The following is a 26321-nucleotide window of genomic DNA, read 5'->3' on the forward strand; positions in this document are numbered from 1 at the left end:
CGAAATATGGTAAAATTGCCGCTCCACTCACAAACTTATTGAAGAAAGATGCATTCGGGGGGAACGAGGCAACGGCGGGAATGCCCCAAGACAGCAGACAACGCTAGAGGGACGCGATTTCACGAAAGAGTTTTGTAGAGACGATGCTTCAGGTTTTGGGCGGGTGCGGTTGATGCAAGAGGGCCATCCCATTGCCTACCGGAGCCAAGTGTTGTCCTGCGAAAACCAAGTCTGAGAGAAAGAACTAATGGCAATAGTACTTGCCATTCAAAAATGGCGCATTACTTGATGGGGAGACATTTCAAAGTACGAACGGATCGAAAAGTCGAAATATGGGAACAGCAGGGCACCGATCAACAAAAGTGGGTCTTGAAACTTTTGGGATTTGATTTGAGATATGTATCGTCGGTAGGAAAACAAAGGGAGAGCCTCGCGAAGGTCGCAGGATGATAAGCAGCTTTATTGATGACAACAAGAACTGGCAGAAAGTGAGGGACTAGATACAGGGACACGCCGGAGCTACCGAAGATCGTCAAGCCCGAAGGGATCAGACACACTACCGCTCAAAAGGGCACCTTACTCTATAAGAATCGGTTAGTCATCCCCGATGGGTCACCATTAATTCCCAAATTACTTTCGAGTATCATTCTACCCCATTCGGTGGGCATTCGGGTTTTGAGGACTTACAAGGATTAGCACTGTGGTATACCGGGTAGGAATGAAGGTGCTGTCCCGAATTTGTGGCTAGTTGTGATGCTTGTGGCGAGTAAATATCAAGCCAGAAACCCAGGACTCCTTCAACCACTACCAATCCAGATCGCATTGGGAAGACATTAGCATGGATTTTATTGGTGGGTTACCCGGGACTAAGAGTGGAGATACCGTGCTTGTTGTAGTTGACCGGCTATCCAAGTACGCGCATTTCATCGCTCTTTCACACCCTTATTCCGCCAAGGATGTGGCTATCTCGCTCAGCAAGGAGGTTATCCGCTTGCATGGGTTCCCTCGAACCATCGTCTCCGATCGAGATCATGTCTTCCTTAGTAATTTTTGGATGGAGCTTTTTAAATTAGCGGGTACCAACCTCAAGTTCAGAGTGCCTACCATCCTCAAACGGATGGTCAAACAGAGGTGGTAAATCGCAGCCTTGAAATTTACCTACGATGTTTTTGCGCTCGCCAACCAAAGGACTGGATTAATTGGTTACCGTGGGCCGAATATTGGTTCAATACGACGTTTCATTCAGCCACAAAAATGACTCCCTTTCGGGTTGTGTATGGACGAGACCCCCCTCTCTTCGTGTTGGGAGGATGGTCGATCTAAAGTGGATGAGGTTGATGTGTTCCTCCGAAAGCGCAATCAGGTGTTGGAGGATCTCAAAACAAATCTGCGGGTGGCCCAAGATAGGATGTGCAATTCCGCGGATTCAAAGCGTAGGAAGTGCATTATCAAGTGGGGGATGAAGTTTTTCTTAAGCTACAACCTTATCGCTCTCGAAACTCGCCAAACGGCCCAATGAGAAACTCACCATCGCTACTATGGGCCGTACCGGATCATTGAGCCGGTGGGACCAGCCGCCTATCGTCTACGTTTACCCGATGATTCACGGATCCACCCGGTGTTTCACGCTTCACGTTGAAGGCGCACGGGGCAGCACATTAAGCCGCAGCCGCTTCCAACTTGTTTGCAGGAAAATGGCGAGTTGCAGCTCACACCCGAAGCCTTGCTCAACATTCGTTTCTCTACTCAAGGGTTGCTGGAGGTTTTGATTCAATGGAAAGGACTGCCGCCTTGTGAAAATACTTGGGAATCTTATGCTGAAATACAGCCCCACTTTCCAGATTTTCACCTCGAGGACAAGGTGAAACTTTTGGAGGGGAGTATTGATAAGCCCCTGATATCAAGAGTCTATATTCGACAAGGAAAGCACTCCCAAGGAAACGATTGACAGTTTGAAGAGTGAAGAGAGTCCTGTCGTTTTCAGCAGAGTCCTAGTGCATTCAGGCGACTGGCAAATTTGAAGCATGAAGAGTCCTTCTGCGTTAAGGTTATTAGAATTAGATTTAGAGAGTCAAGAGTCATAATACATCTAGGTTAGAGTTACATTACAGTTAGGTTTCTTTTGAAGAGTCCTACTCGAAGTAGGCTGATTTTGTTAATTAATTCGATAGGAATGTAATTGCTATAAATAGGGGGGAGGATGAGTAGAAAGGATATAGAGAGAAGTTTATGTGAGAGCCATTGCTCTTGGGTAGCCGTAGGAATCACCTACTGCTGGTAGATTATATTGTTTCTTATTCAACTTTTATTCAAAGTCTCGTTTTTCTTCTTGAGTTATTCCACCTTGTTAAGTAACCTCATTCAGGTACCTAACAGTTTCCAATTTTTTTTTTTGTTGGGGGAAAGAAAAAAAAACGGCGGGGGTTGGGGGGGGGGGGGGGTGGGGCAATCTCTGTGGGGGGGGGGGGGGGGGGGGGTGAGACTTTCAACAAAGTTCCTTCTCACTACCAACTACACTCACTCAGGACTGGGCACCATTCTGCTGGCTGGTCTTATTTTCTGAGTTACTAAATGTGAAGTTTGTTGCTATTTTGATATTCTTCCGCAACCTACCATTGATCCTACAGCAGAATAGTTCTTAGGTGATCCTCTTCTATTACAAACGATATAGGCAATACAGGTTATCACAGATCAAACGGGCAGTATAAGTTACTCTAAACCAGATAGCAGTATGGGTTAATGGGACCCAGACAACATCAGGTTGTTGTAGGCTAAATAAATACATCATCTTCATATAAAATTGTTGACGAGGATATGAACAAATGCACAATATTAATCCTCCTATAAAAGTAGTCTTTGAACTGATGACTTCAGCTGATAAGAAATAAGAATCTTCAATCTCCCAGACTTTTCCACACTTGTGGTGAATAATTTAGAAGCAAGTACCAGTCATCAAACCAACATCATACAAAATGAGCTTTCCTTTCTATATCCCCTGTTTCTCTCTGCTTTCCTTGATTTACCAGGCTCAATATCCCCTCCCTGCTTTTCTGTCTCTGGCCCTTATGAGCTAGACAGTGGCTAGGGAATGTCAGTAACGGAGATCCCAGAAGGGTAAGGTAACACACATACACACACGCTGCTGGGTTGAGAATTTCGGAAGAAGAACTGATTGAGCCTCTGATGGCCCCTAATGATGCCTTTCAGCTACAGTGACTACTAACGACCATATTAAATCTTCTGGTATTTTTTTCTGGTTTTCAAAGTTCTTCTGCAGGGCATTAACTTCTTCAGCCGAAAGTTTTCTGCAGAATAGCAGTATGAAGCCAGGATATACTTACCCAGATCTTTCAAAGTGCTGTTTGTCGGCTCGTTTTGAGGCCTTTACACACAATCCCTGTTTCCTTTCCTGGTGCAACCGTGACTGCTTGTTTTGGTCTCTTGCCTCTTTTGGCTTTCCTCTCCCAATCTCCATCTCACCTGGATCTGAGTTCCAATGGTGCACCTAGGCAGAAATATGAAAGTCAGAGGTCACCGTTCTCTGCACAACCCACCTGTGGGGCATAACCTCGGCATGGAAGGGAGCAACCGATCTCGGTTCATCGAAGAACACAGGGGAAATGCATCGTTTAAGGCCTTGAAGGAGTCGAGTCCTTCTCAGGTTATGCAACGAAGCACGGCTTCAAGAATGATATTCGGGAAGATTCTCGGGGACAAACCTGAACCTATCTCAGAGGTTTGCAGGTATCTGATGGAGTTATGGGTGCCGATAGGAGTCATAGACATTTCTCTTCATGGCAGGGACAGTTTCAGAGCAATTTTTGCGATGGAGAATGATAGAAACAAGGTAATATCGAGAGCTCCTTGGTGGGTTAGGAAGGGGGTGTTGCAGCTGGCTTTAAAGCCCTTCCCAGAGGCGAGAGGTGATGCCGGACCTCCGCTCCCTGTCTGGGTTCAGTTACAAGGAATAAGGTACGACTGCTTCGAGTATGGGCTGATTTTGAGAGCAGCAAGCGAACTGGGAAAGGTGATAGACGTTCAACTAGAAGTAGAAGGTATGAATCTACCGGAGGGTTCAGCAAGGGTGAAGGTTATGATAAATCTAATTCATCCGGTGAAGTTTTTCGCTCAAATTAAAAGTAGAGGAGACGAAAGGGTGCATGTCCAGGTAAAATACAAAGTGCTGATGTTTGCGAAAATTGTGGGAAGATAACACACTCGGCTGGTAGATGCTCTTTTTTCGGTGCTGCAGGTAACTCTACAGCGGGAACAGTGGAGAAGATTTACAGGAACCTCGTTACGCCTCCAATTCGGTATGGGAAAGGCCGATTGCTTTCTACAAAAACGCTGGAGGATCTTCTTACTCTTCCTTTGCTGGTGAGAAGATCCGGAACAGGGAGCCGTTGGTCTGTGAAGCTAGATGCCGATGGCAACCGACGGGAGGGCGATCCTACAAATATGGAAACGGTTACACTGGGAAAAAATCAAGGAAAAAATCAAGAAAGTCAAGAAAATCTTTATCTTCATAAAGGCGCGACAAAGATGGGAACCAGAAGTCATGAAAAGGATGAGAAGGGTTATAAACAGAAACTCAAGGGACAAGAGAATATGGAGAATATGGAGAAAGCTATGTGTCGTATCAAAAAAGAGAAAGAAATAACAAATTTTAACACAGGGGACAAGAGCCCTGCGTTGTTAAAAAAAACCGGTGAAGGGACCTTCCCTGGCGACCTACGCGACGAGAAGAGTGATGGGAACAGTGTCTCGAAGGAAGCGCAACCATGGTCGAAGGAAGTGCAGCCAGTTTTAGAGGGGGAGGGTAAGGTCTCAGATGAAGGAAAAGGCTTAGAAGAAGGAAAGGAAATTGATGATGCAGGTCGTGATCTCTCAGAAGTGGTTATTTCTGAAAAACAAAAACAAAAAATCAAATTGAAAGGAAAAAGTGTGATGTTGGCAGAACTACAGATAGAGAAAGGCTTTGAAAGTGGAAATAAAAGGGAAATTAAGATTCAAGGAGTCAGCAGGGAAATCGCAGAAGGGGTTGAAGAACTGAAGTAGGGTGAAGAGCTTGATGATTCTGAAATTTTAAAAAGGGTTCTCAAGGCTGTGGAGAGAATTGAAAATTTCGAACGGGTCACCATTAAAACTCTCCAAACCCAATCGGTATCCTTTGTGTCAAAATGCGATTGCCCAAAGATGGAAAAAAAAATTAAGCGACAATTTGTACATTCCCCCCGAAAACCCATGATGCCGGTACCCAGACCGAGGAGACTGCCCCACAGGAGGTGGAAGCAACGAATACTGATGAACTTATTATCTCTCCCTACAGAAAACGCCAAAGGAACTCACCCGATACCTCAAATCACAACTACAACCCATTGAGCGTTTCAACCCTTTTTTCGAGACTCTGTTAACGGATCATCAGGACCCTAAAAACTTGTTTGGGGAGGCATGGGGGTCCATGGAGACTCGCTATCTTCTCAATCCTCATTCAGGGATACCTATGCAGCAAATGGCACAGGATCAGCCGATGACACACGGTGTGTTTCCCAACCCGATGGAGGATCCGAACGCTGGCATTCCCCAGGGCTTCCCTCAGGTCTTTCCATATCACAAGTATTCTGAATTCTTCGATTTTTGCATAGTGTTATTTATTTAAATTCTTGCTGTGTTTAATCTTTGGAGGAAAATGCTTGATCCAAAATCTAGGAATAGATTCTTTGCCTAAATTTGATATCTTTATTATTATTCATGTGTAACTGCCCCATATGAGTGCCTAGCTGGAGGTTATTGTGCCTCTCTTCCTTTGTTTTGCCTTTCTGGTACTTTCTGCTTTATGCAATTTTAGACATTATATCTCTTTTTCAATGTGTTTTGTGGGGATATAGAAAGTGGGAACTTATTTGTGATCTCTGGGTTTTCGGTTTTCGGTTTCTTGATTTCATCATGAAGTTCTTGATTTGGAATGTTAGGGGTTTAAATGGATCCTTTACTCAGCAATGCCTTCAAAAAAATTTGAAAAAACATAAACCAGACATGGTTTTTCTGTGTGAAACAAAATGTCGGGATCACATCAGCTTGGTGGAGATGAAAAAGGGTTTGTTCAAACACTACTCAGTGATTGGCCATGAAGATAGTAAGGGCTCTAAAGGGTTGAAGGGTGGACTATTAGTCCTGAACTCCCTCAACCACAAAGCGGAAGTAATCTTTAGGGATAATTCTATGTTTTTTGTCCGATTTGGGTTGAGGGGAGGATCCATGTGGCATGTTTCATTTATGCTCCACTGAATTACTCGGATCAAAAAATGTTCTAGGAGACCCTGAGCGATAACTTGAAGGGTTTATTTGAACCCTTCGTTATCTTGGGAGACTTTAACGAACTCATGGATGCTAACGATAAGATTGGGGGGGTGTTTTGACCTTCTGGTGCTTTGCTAGGTCTGAAAAAGATTATCAACGATGAAAATCTAACGGAGATTCAGGCGCCTGGTTGCTCATTCACTTGGACGAAGAAGCAAAAACCACCCAACTTGATCAAGGAAAAATTTGATAGGATTTTTTCCTCCCCTAGGTGGTTAAGTCTTTTTCCAAAACCGCAGGTAGAAAAATTACCTGCCGCTAGCTCCGATCATAATCCATTGATTCTCAAACCCCTTGGAGCAACCAAATTTAATCGCAAGTTATTCCACTTTCAAAATGCTTGGTTCTCCCATCCCTTATTCCAAAAAGATTTACACAGTGTTTGGTTAGAAAATATGAACCTCCCTTTCAATGAAAAGCTAGCTTTGATGTCTAGATTTTTACAAAGTGGAACCAGTCTGTGTTTGGTTTAGTTGATAACATCTTCCATAGCTCGGCCAAGGAAATTGAATTGTTAGAGCAACAACAATGTTCAAATGGGAGATTATCCTGGACAAGAAAAAAAGGATGACTTGGGCTTTGGAGGCAGAAGAAATGTTTTGGTTTCAGAAGTCGAGGAGCTTGTACATCAAGGATGGGGATAAGATCACAAGGTTCTACCACTTAACCAACAAAATCAATCTGCACAAAAGGGGGTTGGCTGTTGTTTATGATGAAGGTCGTTGTTTTTCAAAGCTGGGAGATATCGCTGGAGTGTTTGCTAAATATATGCAAAAGCTCTACCAATCTCCGGAGACCCTTGACCCAGATTTCATCGAATGCCTATTCCCTAATGCAAACCTGGGCGGAATTTCTATTTCTGAGACACCCAACTTGATGGAAGTCAAAGAGGCGGTCTTTTCGATTGGACCACACAAAGCACCAGGGTTTGATGGCTTTAATGGGTATTTTTTTCAAAAAGCGTGGGATTTAGTAGTGAGGATGTTTTCAAATTTGTCACCAATTTCTTTGATAGAGAAACATTACCCTCGAGGGTCAACCATACCCTTTTGTGTTTCATCCCAAAGAAAGAAAATGCCAAGGTTGTCTTAGATTTTAGACCAATTAGCCTTTGTAACGTGTCCTACAAAATCATAGTCAAAATCCTGGCTAGAAGATTAAAAGGGCTATTACCTAGTCTCATTTCACCCTACCAAGGGGCCTTTGTGGCCCAAAGACAGATAACGGACAATATTATGGTGGCCCAAATCTTTCATTACATGCGTAAAACACATAGTAAGAAAGGTTTCATTGCCTTAAAATTGGATATGTCAAAAGCCTATGATAGAGTTGATAGAGGTATCTTAATTAAGCTCTTCCAATTCTTAGGGTTTGATGGAAAATGGTGCAGGCTCATTAACGAGTTAATCTCCTCCCCCACTTTTTCCGTCAAGGTTAGTGGCTCTCCTCACTCCTGGTTTGCGCGAGCGAGAGGATTGAGACATGGATGCCCACTCAACCCCTACCTTTTCTTATTCATAATGGAGATTTTGTCCCGTCTTCTAGATGAATATAAATCATTGAAATTGCTTAGTGGAATTAAGGTTGGAAGGGGGGCTCCAGAGATTTCTCACCTGTTTTTTGTTGATGACACTTTTTTATTCTGCAAAGCATATAGAGAAGAGGTCATGGCTCTTAAAGCAGTTCTAGAATTGTTTATGGACTTAACAGGGCAGGAGATAAACTTTGAGAAAAGTGGAGTCTTTTCCAGTCGTAATGTTCCGAAGGAAGAAAGAAATCTAATAATGTCAATTTTGAGGGTTTCTAAAATCAAGGGCGAAACAATGTACCTAGGATCCAATCTAATGCACGGAAAGGCGAAATCAAAAACATTGCAAACCGTGGTGGATCGAATGACGAAGAAAATGGCAATGTGAAGGCAACTAATTTGTCTTTTACAGGAAGGGGGGTACTAATGCAAGCATCAATCCAATCAATGACACTATATCAGATGCAATTCCTGAGATTCCCAAAGATCACGTGCAAAAAAATTGATGCTATCTGTCAAAGATTCTGGAATGGACAACCAAACAAAAGCAAGCAACTGAACTTGATAGCATGGGGAAGATTTTGTCAACCAAAAAATATAGGAGGTATGGGTTTCAAAAAAATGGAGGACTACAATACGACACTTTTACTGAAACAAGGATGGCGGATCCTCTCAAATCCAGAAGCGATTTGGGTAAAAGTTCACAGAGCCAAATATTTCAAAGACAAAAGTTTCTTTGATCCTAAGGTGACAAGGAAAAAAGGCTCATGGGTTTGGAACAGTATCACAAGCACTATCCCGATTCTAAAAACCATGGTGAGAAGAGAAGTCGGGAATGGACAAAGAAAGTCTTTCTGGTTTGACCCCTGGGAACGCGATCAAGAACAAAGCTTAACAAGAGAACACATCTTCACAAGATGGCCCCGACAGTCAACCGTGGCGTATGTGGTAAATGAATTACAGAATCAACAGGAGGAGAGTGGGCCAACAACAAACTTCCCAATACCGCTATCGGACCGCGAAGATTCCTGGTCCTCTTTTACATCACCAAATGGAGAATTTACGGTCAAGGGGGCGTTCCGGGAAATTCTGAAACAATGGTTCGCGAACCAAGATTACCAATATGCACAATGGTGGACCCAAATGTGGAAATTTCAAATTCGTCCAAAATTTAAAATTTTTTTCTAGCGTTTGTTAAATGCAGGTTTACCAGTACGTTAAAAAATAGCAGCATGGTCGCAATCTCAGCCAGAGTGTGCAATATGCGGGAAAGAAGAAGAAACTACGTGGCATATCTTCATTTCTTGCGAATGGGCAAAGAGAGTCCACGCAGCGGGACCATTGGGGCTACGCACAGAAAACTGGAGTGACACATCCTTTTTAAATTAGTGCCATAATATGTGTCTCCAATTAACAAAGGATAACTTTAGATGGTTTATGTCTATTTTCATTATAGCATGTTATTTCATATGGAAAGAAAGGAATGAAAAAGTGTTTAACCTAAGAACACCCAACCCCGTGACGGTGATAAGGAATACCCAGAAATGGGTGAATGACTTACACCTACAGAAAGGGGAAGAAAACCTTGTTCTACCTACACATATTAATAATGCAAATCATAGCAATATAAGTATGAATTGGTGTAGAATAATAGATCAACCTAACAAAAATATTTTCATGTGTGCAGGGGTACTTAACCAACAGTTAGGGGCTGTCGGATGGAGCACTAGAGCATACACAGATGGACATCTGCGGTTCATCAATTTTGGAAGAGAAAATAAATCAAAGATCCTGGAGGCCATGTTGAGGAGTCTACAATTGGGGATTGCAAAAGCGGAGGAAGAAGGGCTAAAGATACACGAAATTTGGACAAATAATCAACAGATTGCAAAAATTCTACCATGGCCATCAAGACAAAAATGGACTCTTCAGGGATTACCTATGCTAATGGAGTTAGCGAAATCAACAAAACTTATGGAATATAAAACATTTCAAAACCCAGTGCTCCGGAACTTTTTTGAGGGGCATGCCATTACGGCAGCCACTTCACAGGATGACTGTAATAGAACAATATCTAGTACCTATAGTTGTTTTGAATCTTAATTTTAATACTATTTTCTTTTCTATCAAAAAAAAAAAAAGTACCAGTCATCAAAATATCATAAATCCCGAACTGATGTGATCAAGATCGGAGCAAAGCAAGAATATAGCAAACGAGGACTCAAGGGAAATTACTGCATGCAATCCCCAAGTGAATCCAGACCCAGGCCAAAATACCCAATTGGTTTTGATGTGGACCCACCAAGTATGTAATAAACAATATAACAAGGGTTAGTGGTAGGATCAAAATTAGTAAGGAAGTCCAAGATGTACTAGTAGGTAAAGAGTGCAATCAGGTAAATAACAGCTATTCTGTGACATATCAAAAAGGCAGTAGTAAATGGCACTCCAATAATAAAGAAGCAATTGGATATGAAGGGGCATGGGGCCTTGTGTGGGGCTGCTTTTTCAAAAATCTTATGGATTCATCCGGTGGAGCAAGATTATCTCCCAATGCTGCTAGAGTTTAGTTTCTATTTTAGAATGTATATTTTATTTCAACCCCTTGGTTTTGCACCACCATCTTCACTTTTATTTTATAATTTTAAGGTTGTTTTCAACTTCCATCCCTTAGCATTTAAATAGTAAAACTATCTTCCTATCCATTTGCTTTCTTATTTTAAGTTGGTATCCAATTTACCCCTATTCTTTTATCATTGTTTTGCTTTTCGTTGTCTTACTAGTTACTACTACATCTACCCCTACCCAGCAGCTCAAAAATGCTTTGAATAAAATCTTCAAGATAGGGAACTTTCTATTCAAAAAATTCAGTTAGGATACCAAATATGTGGTCAACTTTGATATTATCAATTCTGTCCACTGGGTCATCTATAGTTGTGTCTACAACCTTCTCCACCTCCAACTGAAGCTCTTCAAGTTCTTCCTTATCTTTCATAGTCTCCTCAGTTATCTTCTTGTTGGGAACCATAATCTCATCCGCTGTCCATTCCTTGGTGTCTTCAATGTAGACCTCCTTGGTAGGATCCTTGATATGTTATCAGTCTAACATCTTCCATTAGCATAGTAGCTTTGAAAGGAAGTGAGTGGACATTTGAATAGCATCAGCCTTAAATCTTGGAATGTTCTTTTCATTAATGTAAACGTTTCAAACCATCTGCCATATACTTAAAACAAGATCATCATGGCTGCAATTAATCTCCCACTAATTTGCACAGTTTGAGATTGACTTTTGCATTATTTAACATCAGAGCTACAGAGGAGTGTCCTAACAACCCTTCTAAAGAATAACTGAACTTTTTCTTGCTTAATTCTCCTTATGTATGAAAGAAGAAACATAAAAGGATAAGAAAGAGAAAAGGGGATGGGAAAATAGGCTATCTCAATTCTCAGCATTGGGCCTCTCATTTACAACTATCTCAGCTGTTGAAAAAAAATCTTCCTCAGACCAAACACTTGCAAGCAAGCAACAAAAATTCGATTAATCAAGTCGTAATTTTAGAGCAGCTGATGGTGCCTATTAATAGCTTGGCCTAGGCTTCACAAAATAGAATTCTCAAAATTAGAAACCTCAAGAATACAGCTACTGAATAAAAGCTAAGCACTAAATTAGAAACTTCCTACAAGTCTAACTGTCAAATATAAAAATGGAAATCCTATGGAAACAAAAACAGTAACGAACTGAATGGAAACTACTTAAGATTCTATTACAATGATATAATTATACTTTCTAAAGCCATAGTTCAAAATCTCATTGCTATCTCAGTGAGCTCACCAAAAGATTCTATAAAAATCATAAAAATTTCAACACTCAACAATTCAATCAAGATCTCAACCAAGATTTAAAGATAACATCTCATCTCATGAGTTATCAAATTCAGTCAAAACCAGTATACAAAGGCTGAGACTTGAACTCGAGGTTCAAAGTTTCCACATCCTTGGCAGTGGAGTTGCTGTTTTGGTCTAGAGGAGGGGGGAAACTTACTTCTCACTTTTTGGCCACATTTCCACTCAAGGTAACTACATTCCTTTGAAAGGGTCAATTGCTACCTCTTCCTCAGGATTTGTATACATTCAACCACTTCAGTTAAGATTGCTATCCCCAAGGATTGGTTATATGCAGTATGTAGATGATACCATTCAAAAAGCAGCTATGGGGGAAAACCCTAGTTTCTTCTCTAATAGAATGGCATGGTGTTCATGTATCATTCACACAGAGAACAGTGCAGAGTACCTCCAGAGTGAACGTGATCCACACTCAATAGTTCAAACCAGTAGGAAGTTCCTTGTTCCGGAGTTGGAAACTTGAAAGACTTGGGACATTGAAGACTAGGGTTTCTATGACTTATGTACCACTGTTCACTATCCTCCAATGATTCAGTAGAATTGTGTCAATGACTATGAAAGTATAACATAACGTAATATTGACTTATAGTTCATTGTAGTTTCGCTTCGTTGTTTGTAATACAAACAAGGGTGGAGCCAGCATTAAACATTAGGGGGGGCGACTAATAAGTCCAAATCACCTCCCCGTCGGGCAAACATTAACAACACCACACATACTGTGTGGGCCCATGTGGGACCCACTACTGGATTATTTTTTCATTTTTTAGTTCAATTACTTCAATAAAAAAATTTAATAGAAGAATTACTTCAATAATTAGTTCAATACAACTATACAAATATATAATGCTAGAAAAAATAATTAATTCAATAATTAAATTAAAAAATTCAATTAGGTAGTTGTTTTCTAAAAAGAATAACAGAAAAAAATTATACATATATATGAGAGAGAGAGAGAGAGAATACCTATTACTTAAATAATTAGTTCAATATAATGTTAGAAAAAACAATTAGTTTAGCAATTAAACTGAAAAAAAAATTCAATTAGTTCATGCCTTCGTGGTTTTCTAAGGTTTTTTGAAAGAATGCTAAAAAAATTGAGAGAGAGGGAGAGAGAAAAAAAAATATTTGAGAAAGAGAGTGAATACTTGATAATTGTGGAGATGATTTAGGAAAACTCCAACCTCTGCTAGCTTTTTCAAATTTTCCCTAACTACCTAAGCTGTTTGTGAGAGGTGTGAGGAAAGGAGAGAAAAAATAGGGAATAAAAGAGGAAACTCAAGAGAGAATAAATAAGAATAGAAATACGAGAGAATAAATAGGGAGAAATTTATGGATAGTAAGTTAGTTTCTAATTAAGTGTTGGATTCTATTAGGAGTCTAATAAGAGTTTGTATAGGAGTTAAATTAGAGTTTGTATTCATGTAAAATTCTATTCCTTGTAATAGTATACTTTCCACTTAATTATAAATAGAGGGCTTGAGATCATTGATCAATAAGTCATTCTACCAATTTCATATTTCTCAACATGGCATTAGAGCATAAGTTCGATTAGGGAAGAAAAAGATAAAAAATTCTCGGTGAGGAAAACCTACCTCCATTACCAAGACGTCTCTCCAAGCAGCCATCGCCTTTTTTTTCATCTTTGAAAAAGAAAAAAAGAAGAGAAGAAGAACCATCACAGCTGCAATTATACCATCACCGCTGCATCTCTTGTCGAGCCTGAAGCCATCTCTGATTTTTTTTTCAAAAAAACCCATCGTTTTTTTCTGGCAGTTCTGTTTTTTTCAGTTCTTCAGTTCCGCTGCAAACCCTCGCAAACCCATCGCAACCCATCTCCTTTTTTCTCTGTTCTTCAGTTCCCACTGCACTACAGTGGGTTCGATTAGGAAAGACCAAGAAGAAAAGGAAAGCAGAAGAGAAGAAAGAGAAGAAACACCATCGCCGCTGCTCATCGTTACTTGCTGCATCTACCGCCTCAATTCAAGAAGAACAAAAAAAAAAAAAAAAAAAAAAAAAAGGTAGAAAAGAAACCTGCTGCACCAAGCCACCATCGCCTTCCTTTCTCGTCGTCATTCCGGCTTTTGGGAATTAAGGAAGAAGAAGAAGAGAAAACAAATCAGACAGCCCAATGGGTGAACCAGGTAGCCAATAAATCAGACAGCCCTTTTTGGTTTTCTCCAAATTTAGCAAACCGTATTTAAACCATCTTTTGGTTCTCTCCAAAATTTAGACAAAACCATATTTTGGTTCTCTCCATTTAAACCAAACCAGACCATTGCATATTTGGCCGAACCAATTTTTTTTTTTCTTTCTTTCTTCTAATCTACTATTCTATTAGAGAGAGAGAGAGAGAAAAGAAGAAGATCTGTTTGAGTTGTTTGGCTATTGCATTCTGCGACATTTCTGTTACTTCGAAAGGGTGAAGACTGAAGAACTGCAAATAATTTTGTCAACATGACAACTTTTGATGATACTCCTGCTTCCACTGGCTCCGAATTACCCCACTCTTCATCTCTTTCCGTGAGATTTGATGGAACAAATTATTTGACCTGGTCTCGCTCTGCTTACCTGACTATTGCTGGAAGAGGACTAGTTTGATACATTACGGGCACCACTATCAAACCCACTACCACAAGTGTTTTACAGGATAAATGGATATCAAATGACTCCCTTATTATGTCATTCCTTTTGAATTCCATGCATCCAAATATTGCCCAGGGTTACCTATTACTTGATACTGCAGCCCAAATCTGGAAAGCTACTACTGAAACCTATGGACAGTTGGGGAATGATGCACAGGTTTATGAGTTACGAAAGAAGCTTCATGAGACTACCCAAAAAGAACTGACTGTGGCCCACTATTATGCTGAGTTGCGCTCTCTTTGGCAGGAGTTGGATCATTATGGGGATTATCATCCCACTAACCCAGATGATGTGACTACTTATAAGAAGCACATTGATAAGATTCCGGTATATGACTTCTTAAATGTGGAGTACGATTAGATCAGAGTGCAAGTCTTAAGTTGTTCTCCCTTTCCTACACTAGAACAGTTTTATGGTCTTGTTCAGTGTGAGGAAAGTCGTCAATTAGCCATGCTTCATACTCCTATTATGGAGAAATCAGCCTTACAGTCTATTCACACTAAATCTGATCCGACTAAGGAGATTGTCAAGTGTGAGCACTGTCACAAACCATTTCATACCAAGGCAAATTGTTGGAAACTGCACGGAAAACCTGCTGATTTTGAGAAAAAACAAGCACAAAGAAAGGGAAAACCAAAGGCTAATCTCTCTGAGACAGTTTCCACCACACGCTCTGCAGACGTTGGTTTTTCACAAGAGGAGTTCGCTACTCTGCAACGTATTATGCAGTCTTCTACCGCCAGTACAGCTTCGAACACTGCTTCCTCTACTACCCATACCAACTCCTGCCTTGCTACTTCGGGTAAAACTTTTACAGGCTTTCAAGCTTCTTCGGTTTCTACTCCTTGGATCATTGATACAGGAGCCACAGATCATATGACAGGTTTATCCACCTCTTTCTTTCAATATTCTCCAACTTCTGAAAAGGATAAAGTTCGCATTGCTGATGGCTCCTATTCTTCCATTGCTGGAAAAGGGACCATTCAGCATTCTCCATCACTTTCTTTGTCTAAAGTTTTACATGCTCCCTCTTTCTCTACTAACTTGCTCTCTATCAGTAGTCTTACATATGACTTGAATTGTAAAGTGACATTTTTCCCATCTTACTATGTCTTCCAGGATCTGGTCACGGGGAAGGAGATTGGATGTGGTAAACTAAACAATGGACTTTATTTGCTCGAGCCGATTGGAGGATCTACTTTGCTTTGACAACATCTTCTAATCCGGTCCATTCGGTAATATCAGACCTTCATCAGTGGCATCGTAGGCTAGGTCATCCCCCTCTAGGAACTCTTAAGAAAATATTTCCTGATTTGGTTTCTTCTTGTAATAAGGATAATTTTTTTTGTGAAGCCTGCATTTTTGCGAAGCATACTCGTTCTACCTATTTGCCTTCTCTTCATAATAGAAAACCTGTTCGTTTTATGCTAATTCATACTGATGTGTGGGGTCCCTGTCGACGTGTGCCTATTACTGGCCATAGGTACTTTGTTACTTTTATTGATTGTCACTCTCATTCTACATGGATTTATCTTTTAAAACAAAAAAATGAGGTTTTCCGATGTTTTCGTGATTTTCATAATATGATTAAAACTCAGTTCAATGCCACTGTGAAGATCCTTCACAGTGACAATGGCACAGAGTATATTGAGGTGAATTTCAAAGATATCTCTTTGACTCTAGCATAATACATCAAACCAGTTGCGTTGATACGGCTGCGCAAAATGGGGTTGCCGAAAGGAAGAATCGGCATCTCTTAGAGATAGCTCGTTCCATTATGATTGCTATGAATGTACCTAACCAATACTGGAGTGATGCTATACTCACTGCTTCTTACCTTATGAATAGGATGCCCAGTAGGATACTTGGTTTTAAATGTCCTAATAAGATTCTTCAAGGAGCCTCTTCTTTTGTTATTCCCCCAAAGGTTTTTGGATGTGTGTGTTATGCCAGAATCACAGCCCACCAGAGTAAGCTGGCTCCCCGCAGCCTACGATGCATATTTTTGGGGTATTCTGCTACTCAAAAAGGGCACAAATGTTATCATCCTCTTTCCAGGAAAACCATTGTATCCATGGATGTAATTTTTCATGAGTTTTGCCCTTACTATACACCTCTCCAGGGGGAGAGTCCTAGAGGAGAGGTGTTCTTTCCAACTCTAGATCTTCCTATCACACGCCAACACAACTTAAGAGTCTCAGAAGAGTTTCCTGACCAGGGGGAGACTTTGGCCAGTATACCTGAGGACTCTAATCCTCCCCCTTCGATTTCTGAACCATGTGAAGAACCTAGCCAGGGGGAGACCACTCCTGTGAGACACAAAGTTGGGGTCTTTCAAAACCAAATTGACCAGAATAAGAAGGTACAGACTTATCAGAGGAAGAAATACAACCGGCTAAAGCAGGTGGAGAAAGGTGATACGTTACCACTTCAGTCTCTTGCTCCAGAATCAGATTCTACTGAGGTATCTTCTTCTGATCTTCCTATTGCTGTTAGAAAAGGGGTCAAATCTTGTACTCAACATCCCATAGCTAAATATGTTTCTTATAACTCTTTGTCTGACTCCTTCCGTGCTTTTATATCCTCTCTGTCATCTGTATCTGTTCCTAAAAGTTGGCAGGAAACCTATGCTGATAAGAGATGGAAGGCCTCTATGGTAAAGGAAATGCAGGCAATGAAGAAAAATGACACTTGGGAGCTGATTACACTTCCTCCAGAAAAAAACCAATGGGCTGCAAATGGGTATTTGTGGTTAAACAAAATATGGATGGATCAATCAACAAGTTGAAAGCTAGACTAGTTGCAAAGGGGTTTACCCAGACCTATGGGATTGATTATCAGGAGACCTTTGCCCCTGTTGCGAAACTAAACACTGTCAAAGTTCTGTTGTCTGTAGCTGTGAACAAAGACTGGAACTTGCACCAACTAGACGTAAAAATACCTTCTTACATAGGGAGTTAGCAGAAGAGGTCTATATGGAAATCCCACATGGTTTCTCCGATGACAATACTGCAGGGAAAGTTTGTCGATTGAAGAGGTCACTTTATGGGTTAAAACAGTCTCCTAGATGCTGGTTTGGACACCTCCTGAAGGCAATGACTTCTATTGGGTACAAGCAAAGCAATGCTAATCATACCTATTTGTCAAGAAGTCAAGTACTAACATCACATTTCTCATTGTCTATGTAGACGATATTGTCATCACAGGGAATGATGGTGAAGAAATTCAAAAGTTGAAGGACTTTCTTGGCAGAGAGTTTGAAATTAAAGATCTAGAGAAGTTACAGTATTTCTTAGGGATTGAGGTGGCTCGATCAAATAAAGGTATATTCCTATCCCAAAGAAAGTATGTCCTAGATCTATTATCAGAAGTGGGAATGTTGGGGTGTAAAGCAGTTGATACCCCTATTGAAGCTGGAGCTAAACTTAAAGAAAAAGAAGGAGAACCAATGGACAAAGGAAGATACCAAAGGCTAGTAGGGAAGCTTATTTACTTGTTCCACACCAGGCCAGACATCGCTTATGCTATAGGTATAGTGAGTCAATTCGTGCATGATCCATATTTAGCTCATATGAAGGCTGTTATCAGAATACTACAGTATTTGAAGGGAACTCCTAGAAAAGGAATACTTTTGTCACCCACTGATAATCTAAAAGTAGAAGCATACACTGATGCAGACTGGGCTGGATCTCCAGACAAGAAGTCAATTTCAGGTTATTGTACCTTTATTGGAGGTAATCTAGTTACTTGGAGGAATAAGAAACAGAATGTGGTAGCTTTATCTAGTACTGAAGCTGAATATAGAGCTATGGTTCGTGGAGTTTGTGAGCTGCTATGGTTGAAAGGCTTGCTACAAGATATTGGAGTCCAAGTTCCAAACCCTATGATGTTATATTGTGACAACAAGGCTGCTATTAGTATTGCTAATAATCCGGTGCAACATGATCGAACTAAGCACATTGAAATTGACAGATTCTTTGTCAAAGGAAAGTTGGAACAAGGGCTTATCTGCATGCCTTTTGTAATTTCTGGAGACCAAGTAGCAGATGTTTTCACTAAGGGTTTGAAAGAAAGAGATTTCCTTCCTATTGTAGGCAAGTTGGGCATGACTAATATCTATGCCTCAACTTGAGGGGGAGTGTTGGATTCTATTAGGAGTCTAATAAGAGTTTGTATAGGAGTTAAATTAAAGTTTGAATTCATGTCAAATTCTATTCCTTGTATTAGTATACTTTCCACTTAATTATAAATAGAGGGCTTGAGATCATTGATCAATAAGCCATTCTACCAATTTCATATTTCTCAACATTAAGATTTAACTTTTTGTTCCTTAAAAGTAGGGTTTTAATGGTAACCATTGGATAATGATTAAGAATGACATCTATGCCCGTCATCTTTATCTTAAAATTTTATTTTCAATATTGGGGTGGGGGCAAATAGTGGTATTTCACATGTGGAGCGAGAAAAATAAAGGAAGTAATCAAATCTTAAAAAAAGAGGGTGGGGAGGCATGCCCCAGCCCCCATGTGGCTCCGCCACTGAATACAAACTTCCACATCTTCAATTCATGTTTCACCTGTTATCAGTGCCTACTTTACAAGATATTATGTCCCATATCATTTACAAATTATTATGTATAAAATGTGCAATGTAACATATTAAGGGTTCAGTCCTGATTGCCAACAAAAGGTGCAAAACTCAAATAACTAAGTTGTGTGTGTTTTTCCAATTTCATAGGCTAGATATGTTTATTAATATTAGTACAAGCTTCCCTTAAAAGTTTCAGAGCTAATCATGTCCATTTGCTTTCCAAAACAGCAATTTGAAACACCACCCCAGGAAAGAAAAATCTTGCTAAGATCTCAAGATGGCAAATCAAGACTACTTTTTGAACCTTGTCTAAAACTGAAAATAGAAACTAAACTATGGCAGCATTAGTATGGAATCTTTTTCCACTTGATGGGCCCACAAGATATTTCAAAGGAAAGTATGAGGCTGTGACATTGTTTGCGTGAACAGTGTTTTGGGCTTTTTTCTTCACATCTCAATGTACATTACAAGGAAGACACTTACGTTCAATCATTAGAGTAAGAACTATCCAGTAGCCTAATATTGATAGAATCAGATAATTCACTGGCAAACTAACAGGGATTAGATTTTCATCTAGCAGCCAATGGTTCAAAAGTAATGCACTAGACAACGTAACTTTCACCTGATTATCAAAATGACACTCCAATCATGTGCTTGACAACAAATGACTACTGAAAAGCCTTGACAAAAATGCAGATGAAACAACAGCTAGTTTACTCGTGTTCCAAAGATTTACAATAAGCTAAGCATCATCCACTCTTCTCAACATAATTGGGTCTCATTACAAGCTGAATTAGACAACCCATAGAATAGCTTTCACTGCAGAGGGCCATCCTTTGGCAATGATTATAAAAGTTTAGGATCCAAGCATGCAGGGATGGATTCAAATCTTAGTAGCCATTTTGTGCAAAAAATGTCAAAGGTTAGGACGATCTCCAGACCGTTCCTACTACTTTTCTGGACTGGAACACTGAGAATCATGATTTGCATCAGATTGTGGCCCTTCTTTTAGAGCAAACGTACTCTCTTATTCTCAAACCAGGCATCACTTCAAGCTATGTGGGACCAGACAGACTAGTGAATGCTTCATACAACTACATGGCCCACTAAACCTGAGTATAATGCAGCTGAATGGCAGTTACCATAGGGCCAATCCTGAGGCACAAATGGAATACTGATTTGAGGCCAAAGGCATTTATATGAACCTGAATGTGGCAGTCAGTCTTCCAGCAAATAGTATACAGAAACAATCAGAACACAAAAGGATAAGCATGCAAAGACATACTCCAGAAAAGAAAAACGATTTAGTAGTTACTCAGCTCACCCTGTTTGACTGTTGAAGGCGCTGCCTCGCCTCTAGATACTTAGGATTAACATGAATGCTATGTGGTGGGTGTTGTGACTGAGAATCAGACTTGGATACTGGGGTACCAGAAGATGAACGATTCATGGCAGGGGGAAAACCAAGTTCTTTCTCTATTATTTGAAGAGTGGCAAGGGGAAATACACCTTTCCAAGTCCCAAAAAGATGCCGCATACCAGAATGAGTTGAAGAATCAACCTGTGTATAGGCCTTACAGAACACCTAGAAAAATAATCATGTTGGCAATTAGTTATGATAGTATATGGCCCATAAGAGACAGAAAACAGTTAGAAAAGAAGTTCAAAATAATTCTAGTAATGGTATGGTAAAGCTGCCTTCAGTAAAACTTCAATAAATCATCAGGCAGTTCATAAATCTAACCTCTTAGCTTTTTATTGATAAGAATATCATACCAATAAAGAACAATGTCTACAAGGGCAGTGTGAGGAGTTTACCTCTCTATGTCAGTAAGGATAAGAGCCTAGGAAATCAAATCATCCATATGGGTCCCACATGGTCAAAAATAGGAGAGAGTGCATTATGTGAAAAGGAATACGAGAGAATAAAGGTATCTGTGGACGGCACATGCTTCCTTTACCATCATTTTATAATTCCTTCCGAAACACACAAAATTGGTTATGACTTTTCTGAAAAATTAATACAAAGCTACAATACTTTTCTGAAAAATTAATACAAAGCTACAATACTTGGCGAATAGATGGAAGAATCTAACCTAGCATTTCGCTCGTGGGGATCATTAAACAAACTAAACAATAGACAAACAGACTGAAGAATCTAACCTCAGGTAGTCTGGTTGCGAAGTATCTGATGTAATCTTTTCCAATGTTCTTTACAATACTATCTAAAAGGTAGAGAGATGGCAGCTTTTTCTCAGCGGGTACCTGCAAATTATTCATATAATGAGATGATATGGAAGATCATCAAAATCCTCAAACCAACTAATGTGTCAAAAAATTCATAATGATGGATTTCATGGCAGGGTCAATAAGTGAAGATCTTAAGAAACAGCTACAGCATTAGTCATCTTTAGTCTACCAGCCTTTAAGCCCAATCAGAAAAATCACCAAAGCAACCATCACATTCAAGATATGATACTGTGAACTCAAGATATTACTCAGCTAGCATTGTGGGCTGGAAAAGGTGAGACTTGGATGCAAGGATGAAATAAAAGTTGCAGCAAGCAAAGAATCATTATTCAATTACATGAAGCAACCAATGCAAGCAGCAACATAATGTTGCAGCACTATCAAATACATGATTATGAATCCAATTCGTGCTATGCCATATATGAACATTAAGATGCATTGCAAATAAGGCACGTTTTACACGAGTACACTTCAAGATTGGACAGCTGACCCCTAGACATCTAAGAAAGAGTGAAAACCAGTTAAAATCCTAGTAAAATGGCATGTTCCTTGGGAAATACATAATCCAATATTTGTGGAAATTGGTGAACACTTGGACATTATAATCTCTAAAAGGGTTAATACCTCAATGAATATATCATTATTATTCAATCGAATCCCCAAGGTAACCCAAAAACAGGATTTATATACAATTTTCTGGGGGAGTAAACTATAGGGGGTCTAACAAGAACCTCAATCAAATACAGACAAATTGTCCTATTAAAAAAAAAGAAGAGCAAATTGCACTGGCACCCCAAAATGGAGGCATTAAAGCACTAACACCCCCACTTTATGTTTAAAAAACACAAAGACCCAAAATTGGATTTTTATTGATATATTTGTCCAATTTATCATTGAAAACAGTTAAATCAGTGTTTATTTTGTTTCAACTCCAAAAATATCCCTGTAATAAACAGTATCTGGACTGTTTTCAGTGATAAATTGGACAAATATATCCAATGAAAATCCAATTCTGGGGCCTTTGTGTTTTAACATAAAGTGGGGTGTCAGTGCTTTAAGGCCTCCATTTTGGGGTACCAGTGCAATTTGCTCAAAAAAGAATGAACAAAAGTGAGAAAAAATATGCAGCCCAATGAAGACAGAAAACACTTCAACTAGAAACTAATAGAATTTTGCAGTGAATCATTGGCCGCATCATTCTTAGGGGACTTCTGATGTAAACCCCCAGAAGCCCCCTAGTAGGAGCTGCAAGAAAAACTAGGGCAGCAGCTCTCTTCCCACAACTGCAGTAAGGATGCGCACCACCCAGGGGTAGTTTGGTCATTTCCCAAATGCCCCATCCAATTTTGTCTTACCCTAGGAGTCTTAATCTGAAAAGGACTCTTACAGTCAAAGAGTCCTAGTAGTCGTTAGCAGTGCTTATACTTGTTCAGTTGTAAGTAGTAGTTGCTAAGTCAAGCTGAGTAGGAGGGAAAGTTAGAATAGAAGTCTTAAAGAGTAACTCTCTTTTTAATTGAACTCCCTACGTGTCGAGTTCTAGAGGGAGTTCCTTTAGTTGGCTATAAATTCAAAGCCTGGGAATGTAACAAATCAGTTTTGATCATTCATAAAATTTGCTCAGAATTATAGCCAAGGTCCCAAGGAGATTCGGTGGGTTGAGGTAGGGCTTCCAAGGAGGAAACCCTGCAACAGCCCTTGTGTGACTGTTCTCTTCATATTTCCAGCACTCAAAGCAGCAGAAGCATTGTTCCTTGACTCCCTCTTCAAGACACAGCATGTAAGCACCAATCCCCATCCCCAAACCCTAACCCTAACCCTAACGCCAAGGCCTCCCCAGCCCTCGCTCTCTTCTCCCTTCCCTACGGCAAATTTCTGGAAGCTTGCCAACCCTAGAAAACCTAAAACCTTGCTGTCCTTCATTCTAAACCCTAAACTACAGTAGGAATAACTCCTAAACCACATCATTAACCTTCGGCTACAACCAGTAGCATTCCCCCACCCTTCTAAACCCTAGAAATTATTCCTTTCCCCTGCACAACCCTAACCCTAAGTTATGAAACAAAATTTGCAGAAAATAAATAAAGTACAGAATTGGATCAAAGCCCTAGACCTGTAAAATTCAATTGTTTGAACCTATTCCCTTTGACGCTACCTGAACCTAAGGCCAAGAAACCCTAGCCAATGTTATACCTCCCAATGAATAAATCACAGTCCAATCACCCCAAAAACACCACATTATATGGGTCGAATCAGATTAATTCTTACCAGCCAAAACAGTATATTTATTGTACGAGGCATGTCCAGAGGAAAAGCTCGCTTCGACAAGCTGATGCTATTTATTGATGTGTCAACTTCAAAATGCAGACTCTTGTAGCTCATCATCAGTGTGTACCCAGTGCAGGAAGCTCCTATCATCACCGGGGCTGCGGATGGTTACTATGTATACATCCTTTCAACCTCTGGTTTTAAAGAGGCTGTTTCTAGATTCAAACCCTTGCCCACTTAGTCATAATGGAATAACTTTACCAATACACCAACACCCACCCTAATATGTCAGTGCAAATCACATCAATACCCACACAGCAACTCGTTGCAGATTGCATCGTGTTCATAGATTACTCAACAAAGTACCAAATTTAGGTGGACTAGACCTTGCCAAAATCAAGAAACAAGAAAATGCAATCCTAAGAAACTAACATTTCAATATAACCAACGGGGTCTTGAGTTGATTCCTTCCTAATAGACCGTAATTAGTTTTAATTGCATTGGTTCATTACTTTAAAACCTAATTATGTGTAAGACAATATGGCCAAATTCCATTTGTTGGCTTTCTAGTATTTGTGAACTAGAAGTTATTGCTTGTACACATTCAAATGATCAGTAAAAGGCACACAGATCAGATAGTTTATTCTGTAAATAGTCTAGTTTTTTTTTTTTTTTTCGTTGTTTTATTTTAGAGCTCAAACATCGCCATGCACCAGAACCAGCAGACAATTCCATATTTAACAAAGAAATAGATACAGTCGTGACAGTAAGCAAGAACGTCATAAACCAGTTCACCTCAATAATGTTCGCGCAGATTACAGCAGCGATTCCCTTGGCAGCATGGACGTTCTCCCCCGCGATAATAGTCAGATTAGTGATGACAGGCTTAGAATTGAATATCAGTTCTGAAAGAGCTGTCTTATACTGACTGACAAGCTCTTGATGCTGCCTTTGTTGATAAACTCCTCGAACGGACTCGTCTCTCTCCGCATTCTTGTCCTTCTCGTTCGTTCTAAACCTTGAAAGTAAGGACCCAGCTCCACGGCCGCTTCCTACGGTAGAAACTCTCTGCTGAAACGATCGATCACGATTGACTACACCGTTCAATCCACGATCTTGTTCGACCTCTTCGGGCAACCTAGGTTTCTTCAAAATTGGTCCTCTAGACCTGTCAATGGACCTACGAGAACTCTCCATTTCCATATCCAAAACAAAGCCGAACAAGGAAAGACCAACGTAAAATTAAATAAGGAAAATCCCTAGTCCTAACCTTCCTTACGTACCCAGATTTATAAGAAAAAGGAAGAACGAAAAAATTGAACCTTTCTTCAATCTAAAGCCCATCGAGAATGAATTTCAGGAATCGAAAAGCCGGAATATCCAACTACAGAAGAGTTAAAAGAAAAACAAAAAAACATGGTTATGGAAACAAAGGCGATAGCTTCTCGAAAGAATGGTTAAGCTCCGTAATTTGCAGAGCAGAGGTACGGCATTTGATTCTAACAGAGCATAGAATGAGAGAGAAGAAAGAACTTCCGCGGACGAAGCTCGTTGGCTCCAATAAATGCATCTTTGAACCTGAAAGGAGAAAGGAAGATAGAGGATCAAGCGACGCTGCGTCTGAGTATTACGCAAGCGAAACGAAACCAAACGAAACGAAACGTGTTTACAAAAAAAAAAAGAAACGAAACGAGTTTCCGCTTTCTTTCTCGTTCTAAATTTTCACTCTCCTGTTTGGACCGCGAATGGTTCGGTTTGGTTTTTGCAATTGGTCCGGTTGGATCTCGTTTTTCTTTCAATTTCCTCTTATCAGGCCATTATCGGTTTGCTTGGGAAAATCCAGATCTGCTAACCCCATAGGGAAGAAGTTGAAGTCTTCTATGCACATGCGGAGGAAAATGAAATTTTCTTATATCACATGATTAAATCATTGACACATGTATGAACTCAAAACAGAATTTTCATCTTTTATGTTATGTTGATTAATAATGTAAGTGTTATAAAAATAAAAAAAATTTAATAATGTTAATTAATTTCTATTTTAACTAATTTATCAAAAAAATGTAATTTTCATGGACCCTGAGGTATGGTCCAAGTCACTTTTAGTCCATTTTAAGTTTCTTTTTGCATATGGCTTCCCAGTTGTTTCAAGAAATGATTAAATAAGGATAAGCTTAACTATTAATTTAATAAATTTTTTCACAAAATTTCCTTTGTATCCTTCGGATTTTTTTTAATTTTAGTTTTAATCTACTAAAAAGTCCAAAAGTCACAAGGGTATTTTTGTCACAAAATTTATTAATCTAACATTTTTGTTAAACTTGTCTTTATTTAATCATTTCTTAAAACCACAGGGGAGCGATCCATATGCAAAAGAAAATTTAAACTGGATTAAAAATGACTTAACCAAACCTTACGGGTCCAGATGAAAATTACCCAAAGAAAATTCATGCTTCAAAATTGAACACGTGTTAATAATTAAACTATATAGATCGAAAGTATCACTAAAATCAACCCTATACAAATTAAAATTTCTATGGACCTCTAAGAGGTAAGAGCTTTAAATACTATATTGACACTTGTCCAAACTCAAAAGCATAATCTGTTGTATTATTTTTAATATAATAAAATAATATATGTTTTAATATTATTGGATTTATAAGTGCGGAAGACTTTCATTTAATTTATTTTAGGAAAATGTCTTTTATATAGTCACACATTGGAAACCGAGATGTCGGAATCCAAGTTAATTAATAGGTATTGCCTATTAACTTTGATTAAT

The 26321-nt window shown here is 39.6% G+C and overlaps 1 protein-coding gene across 1 annotated transcript in view; it reads right to left on the reverse strand.

The window, feature by feature from the left end:
- The window catches only part of LOC149028239 (polyadenylation and cleavage factor homolog 4-like), a 38932-nt gene extending 13770 nt beyond the window's left edge, over positions 1-25162 (reverse strand). The window contains exons 1-3 of the mRNA XM_089169528.1: positions 24335-25162; positions 21188-21289; positions 20349-20609 (exon numbers count right to left, since the gene is read on the reverse strand). Coding sequence (XP_089025654.1) covers positions 20349-20609; positions 21188-21289; positions 24335-24742 — 771 coding nt within the window. The 5' untranslated portion in view covers positions 24743-25162. The remainder of the gene's footprint in view (positions 1-20348; positions 20610-21187; positions 21290-24334) is intronic.
- Between the last annotated feature and the right edge of the window lie 1159 nt (positions 25163-26321).

Source organism: Hakea prostrata, chromosome 1, assembly GCF_041222555.1.
Source record: "Hakea prostrata isolate BN-2017 chromosome 1, UWA_Hpros_2, whole genome shotgun sequence".
In the NCBI taxonomy this organism is placed as follows: Eukaryota; Viridiplantae; Streptophyta; class Magnoliopsida; order Proteales; family Proteaceae; genus Hakea; species Hakea prostrata.